This window comes from Myxocyprinus asiaticus, chromosome 38, assembly GCF_019703515.2.
Source record: "Myxocyprinus asiaticus isolate MX2 ecotype Aquarium Trade chromosome 38, UBuf_Myxa_2, whole genome shotgun sequence".
Lineage (NCBI taxonomy): Eukaryota > Metazoa > Chordata > Actinopteri > Cypriniformes > Catostomidae > Myxocyprinus > Myxocyprinus asiaticus.
Window position 1 is genome coordinate 21,114,308 of NC_059381.1, and position 5,810 is coordinate 21,120,117.

Sequence of the window (5,810 nt, forward strand, 5' to 3'; positions counted from 1 at the left end):
CTTCTTTGTCTCAAATTACACTAAAAAACGAAATTTTCCCGGCTTGTATATCTAATGCGCATGCGCTTTGTCGAGTTGATTGACAGGCGATGTCTGTATCTAAAAGCTGATTTGCTCTTTTACCTAAAAAGTGTGACTTCTATTCTACATCCGTTGACCGTTGGGAGTTCCAGTTTCTCCCATTCATTTTTACTGAAGTAGCCCGTTTGTGCTAAACAGTCTCTGGTTTTACTAAATCGTTTGGACATAGAAAGTGCCAGTAGTTTTCTTCGGCACTAGATGGCAGCATTGTCCTTTCAGTCACGCGATCGCGAGTTGTTTCTGCCATGGTCATGACGCACTTCCAGTTTCAGGATCAAAAACGTCAACGACATCAGCAGTTCGCAGATTACCTTCTAACGGAGCCTTAACATCGCCTACTTTCACTCAAAACAGGTAACTTTAATAGCTGAGCACTTTCTGTTGTAATGCTGTCTGTGCAACAGTCGTGTTGGCTAGTATTGTTCTGTATTTACAGAATACAGAAGTGATGTGACGTCACTTTAGCATTCTTGACAACAGGTTTAAAAGGGGATATATGTATATTTAAAGCTATTTCTATCCCTTTTTTTATGCTCGAGATGTTTAGTATTGTGCTATGTTATCTCATGAATTGAAATTCAGAAACGTTTTGTAATATATGTGTGTTGGTGTGATAGTTCCAGCAGTTTTGCTTCAAAGCGAATGTATAAGTTCATCGACTGTATTCCATAACATTTGTTGATTAATATCTCCTCCAGAACTCAGCAGAGATGGACTCTGTTCCTAGTTTAGACGTCTCTGTGTCCATTTTACAGAAGCAAATCATTTCTTCCAAGAGCCCTGAAGAAAAGGCGAGATTTGAAAACAAACTGGGCGAGAAAATTGGGGTAAAGATCAACAAATAAACACTGTAACTGCTTGTAAGGAGCATGATCATTACACCACTAGTCTAGCTTGTCCTCCTAATGGTTTAGTAATGAAGTGATGCATTTCCACAGGATAGAGAATTGATCAGAGACTCCATGCTACAGATTGCTAAAAAGGCCACAGATTCTCCAGAGCAAGCAGAACGTGTTCAGAAACCAGACAGCACAGGCTATATGTGCAGAACCTACAAGGAGGTTGTTGAATATTACAGAGAAAAGTGTTTCAACTGGCATGAACCGAAGGTGGGAAATGGCTTTCAGTAATACAGATTATTTTTAGAAAAATATGACATTGGTAATGTGTTCTACATCTAAACTAAAAGAGGTCAATTGTATGTCTTCACTGCCAATGGCAAGATCAGCATCAGTTAACAGTTTTAAAACATTTTTTTTAACAGTATGAGTCAGCACTTAAGCATCTCCATATACTTGCTAACCTTTGTGAAGAAGAAATCCCAGTTGAACGGTGAGATTTGTGCATAATGTCTAAACAATTGCGGTCACCCTTATATGATTATTTCTTTATTTGCCCCTGAAATCATATTTCTTCCCTGATGTATGTATTCTTATTCTATAGCATTAAGTCTGCAGTTGATGAAGTAAGTGTAACTCTGAATGAAAGAAAGCTGAAAGATCATGTGGACTGAACACTACCTGGAGCTCTGGAAAAAAAACACATGCATGTGTTTTTGCACTAAATAAACATATTTGAAATGTAAACATTTAATGTAATGAAAGCATAATCTATTGTGCTTCAAAACATTTATAAATCACTCGATTTTGCTCATGTTTTTACTAATGCTGTTTTTCTAATTTTTCCCAAGTTGTGCATACATACAGTAGATATATACACAAATAAAAGCACTATAAACAAATCAACCAGCCTTGATCACTTTAATTTAAAGCATCTTTAAACAGCATGCTTACACAAGCCATCAAAGTTCGTCATATTTAAACAAAAATACTGTTTTCCAAGACCTGAAGTAGAATGTGAACACACATTCTGAGGTAATGTACTCTAGAGCCTATTTAATGAGGAATATTACAAAATATTCATGTTTGAATATTAAAAATTCTTAAAAAAAAAAAAAGAAAGAAAAATCAAGATTACAATGAGACACTTACAATGGAAGTCAATGGGGCAAATTTTTGGAGGGTTTAAAGGCAGAAATGTGAAGCTTATAATTAAAAAAATAAAAAAGCACTTACAATATTTCTTCTGTTAAAACTCATGTATTATTTGAGCTGTAAAGTTCTTTAAATCGTCATTAACTTCCATTAAGTGCCTCGCTGTTACACAGATTTTTGCTTTTTTTAAAAAGGAGGGACAAGTCGAAATGAATTTTTATGGTAATCAATATTGTCACAAATTCTGTCAACTAAGCTTAACTTGTATTGAACCCAGGATATTCCTTTAAGTTAGCATATTCTCAAGAATTGGTAACCCACTTGTATCAGTGACATTTAAGGTGTAACTCACATTTTACAGCATCTATATGTAATAATGGTAGAGGTCTATGTAAAAACAAAAAAGGCACTTAACATGTTTTGATTTCAACAATACATTTTAGACAGAGATTAATGACTTTTAGTGTCACTTGAAAAATGTTGCTACTTCTGGTATGCAGGATGTCACCTTACTATGAGAAATAAATTCCTTCCAAAATAACATGCTTTTCCTGAATATTGCATGTCTAATACTTAAGTGTGTACAATACTAATAGCTGTTCAGGAGCCTTTATATTAATTGAGATGGCTTCCTTTAAAAAATACCCTACATTATATAGCACCACATAATTGTAAGAAGTTATTTGAGGTAAACAATGTTAATACTGTTGCAATATTGCATAATTTGAATCGCACTTTACCACTCCTGCTGTAGTGTTTTCACTCTAAAGATGAGGTTAGCAAAGAGCAGGGATGCTTCATCCTGCTCCTGAAGGTTTACCTTCCTGTCAGATCCTGTGATTTTCAAGTGAAAATTAATTAGCTTGTTCAGGTATGCAGGATTAATTTATCTTGACAGGTAAATGACTTGATTGACATGACTTGATTGATTATTCTCAGATTTGAAAAGTTTTCTTGAGTATAGCTGTGGGCCCATGGTCTGACTGTAAAATTAAATGTGTTATTCTGTAGGATGCAAATTTTTTCAAGATTGCCTTGATTTGTATAGTATATAATAATACTAAAATTAACATTATGGTCCCACTTAATATTAGGTGTCTTTAACTACTATGTACTAACATTAAAATAAATACAATAAAATGTACTTATTGTTTAACTACATGTTCTGCAAAAATCTCACAAGATTCACATTTTCTGCTACTGAGGTTACGGTTAGGGTAGGGTTAGGTTTAGGGTTAAGGTTAACAGTGTGACTTCAGATGTAACTAAATGCAGGTACTTTAAATGTATGTACAATGCAACAACACGTATGTACATAGTAGTTAAAGACACCTAATATAAACTGGGTCCAACATTATTCTAATATGTGAGCAAAATATTTTCACGCCACAAGTATGGTTAAAACACTGTCGTTTTCAAAAAGTTTGAAAAGCTAACAGTGCCTTTACTCTGCCTTCCAAAAAAATAAACTTTTATTGAATGAAAAGCTTGAATTTCTGTTTGCTCTTTATGTTGACTGTGCAAATAAAATCATATGCTTCAAGTATTAAAACTGAACATGAGGCATGTTTTGTGTAACAGCTCAGGGTTCCTCTTGTTGCCCAAGGCTGGTAAGAAAGAAAAAGTAGAACAACAGAACTCTATAAAATAGACAGTCCAGCAGGTTCAACTGTCCTTTAAAATTCTGTGTGTAGTGGGCTGCTGAAATCCCTGGACCCTGTGTCACTCGGTTTCATGAAGATGCCCTCCATTGTTCTCCAGTAGCTGTGCTGGCTGCTGATTATCATGCCGTGCACTTCTCTCTGGCCGTGGATGGGTCTGCCATACTGTTCGCCTGTTACAGACAGCAGAGCGTCAGTGGCAGTGTGGCGGAACTGAACTGACTCGTCACGCTGCCAAACTGAGTCTGCACACAGAACGGTCCATTCATCAAGATGGTCACCCTCGCCATTCTCCCCAAACGCACTGACCTCCTGAATGGAAAGTGTGACATATGAACTTTGATCAGCTTTAAGACAATGTGTGACTACGGTGGCTTTTCAATATCGTGTTTCAAACCTGATTTGAAGACAGAGGGGATGTAAAGTAGTGGCTGTGTAAATTGCGGGCCGTGTTGACATGGGTAAGGCGGATGTTCTGTCCACATTTTACAGGAGTCCCTCGATGGCATTCAGCTTCACTGGTGCCCCGCACACTCCAGTAACTGTTACTATCCTCTACAGCAGTCACACCTGTTACAGACTGCTGACCACTACCTGGAATTAAACACATTAATGTTAACAGCTCACGAACAGATGGTGTTTGCTACAGTTACATGATGAAACTCATTTGTAAATGGTTGTTTCACATTGCATTCACGAGATAAAACAGCAACTCAAAACAGACTCTGACTATTTACCTCTAAATTACTCAATTACTCCATTCATGTTCATATAAAATAAGCACATTCTATGTTATTTTCACTTCAATGAAAACCTTCATTTCAGTAAATTGAATAATTGTCAAAACATCAAAATATCATGCATTGGGGGTCTCTAGTGACATCTGCTGGCAGGGTTTTTTTAGGTTAAAAACTGGTTATTACAAGGGTATTATGCTATAAATGTGGTTTATGAGGACATTTCTAGTGTCCCCATAATTCAAATCGCTTAAAAAACATACCAAAACATGTTTTATTGAAAATGTAAAAATGCAGAAAGTTTTTTGTGAGGGTTAGGGTTAGGGGATATAATCTGTAGTTCGTACAGTATAAAAATCATTATGTCTATGGAGAGTCCTCATAATGATAGCTGCACCAACATGTGTGTGTGTGTGTGTTCTGCATTGTGTCTGATTTATTGATTTTTATTTTACAAATAAAAAAAATGCTCTATGTTACAGTCTCACCCATTCATTTTCTATGGTGGGTCAAATTTGACGTGAACAGTACGAAAGGGGTACTGTTTGATAAAACCACCTAGACTCATCGAATCTAGTCCTTTTGTGTGTGTGTTCAGGTGGCAAGTTTAGGAAAAGTCAACAAGCTTTGTACCGCTCAGATTAAGGAACCCATTTTCATTGCAATATATATATATATATATTTGGGTCAAAAATGACCCGAACAGTGATTAAGGGTTGAATGGGAACTGGGTGCTTTTGAGGCGATTGTTCAAGTTAAATATAATATACATGACAATTGTTAAATTATACACTATAACATATCAAACGTTCAACATCACTCTCATACATACAGAACGAGCAGAATTCATGAATGACAGTCACTCACCAGACCCATAGCGAACATCATGAGAGTGTAATCTGACGTTGTGTTTCACATTGAGCAGTTTCACCACCGACCCGCACGTCACAAAATCCATTTCGCTGCCGGAGGAGAGTGTAAACATACATAACAATAACACTGTTACAAGCAACTGGACCCTCGAGAACCACAAACTGTCCATGACTTACGCTTTGACGAGCCCTACAAAGATATTAAATCTTTTAAAATCCTAGATTACGTCACTTGGACAATCTGACAACAGAAAGAATAGAGCGCCGTCTTCAGTTGTGGAGCTCCTACGTGCAATTCTGTAAAAAAATAAAAAAAAAATAAAAAAAAGATCAATATTTACACATAGTACTGCTTCATAATATGCAATATAGTGAACGTTATCACACCATAAACTTCCACAACATAATAATATTGACTACATATCGCAATAAAACATTAAATAATAATTTAGAGCGGAAGTTCAG

The 5,810-nt window shown here is 36.1% G+C and overlaps 3 protein-coding genes across 3 annotated transcripts; 1 reads left to right on the forward strand and 2 right to left on the reverse strand.

The window, feature by feature from the left end:
* Positions 1-268: 268 nt before the first annotated feature.
* LOC127428616 (legumain-like) lies at positions 269-1,826 on the forward strand. Its single transcript, XM_051677057.1, has 5 exons — positions 269-435; positions 780-908; positions 1,020-1,190; positions 1,346-1,413; positions 1,525-1,826. Exons 2-5 carry the CDS (start codon positions 792-794, stop codon positions 1,592-1,594), a joined length of 426 nt encoding a protein of 141 aa, XP_051533017.1. The 5' UTR covers positions 269-435; positions 780-791; the 3' UTR covers positions 1,595-1,826.
* A 154-nt stretch (positions 1,827-1,980) lies between these two features.
* Positions 1,981-5,560, reverse strand: LOC127428614 (stromal cell-derived factor 2-like). Its single transcript, XM_051677055.1, has 3 exons — positions 5,341-5,560; positions 4,134-4,330; positions 1,981-4,048 (listed from the first exon to the last, which is right to left on the reverse strand). The coding sequence occupies exons 1-3, from the start codon at positions 5,513-5,515 to the stop codon at positions 3,752-3,754; spliced, it is 669 nt and encodes a 222-aa protein (XP_051533015.1). The 5' UTR covers positions 5,516-5,560; the 3' UTR covers positions 1,981-3,751.
* Positions 3,752-5,431, reverse strand: LOC127428576 (stromal cell-derived factor 2-like). Its single transcript, XM_051677005.1, has 3 exons — positions 5,341-5,431; positions 4,134-4,330; positions 3,752-4,048 (listed from the first exon to the last, which is right to left on the reverse strand). The coding sequence occupies exons 1-3, from the start codon at positions 5,429-5,431 to the stop codon at positions 3,752-3,754; spliced, it is 585 nt and encodes a 194-aa protein (XP_051532965.1).
* Positions 5,561-5,810: the final 250 nt, after the last annotated feature.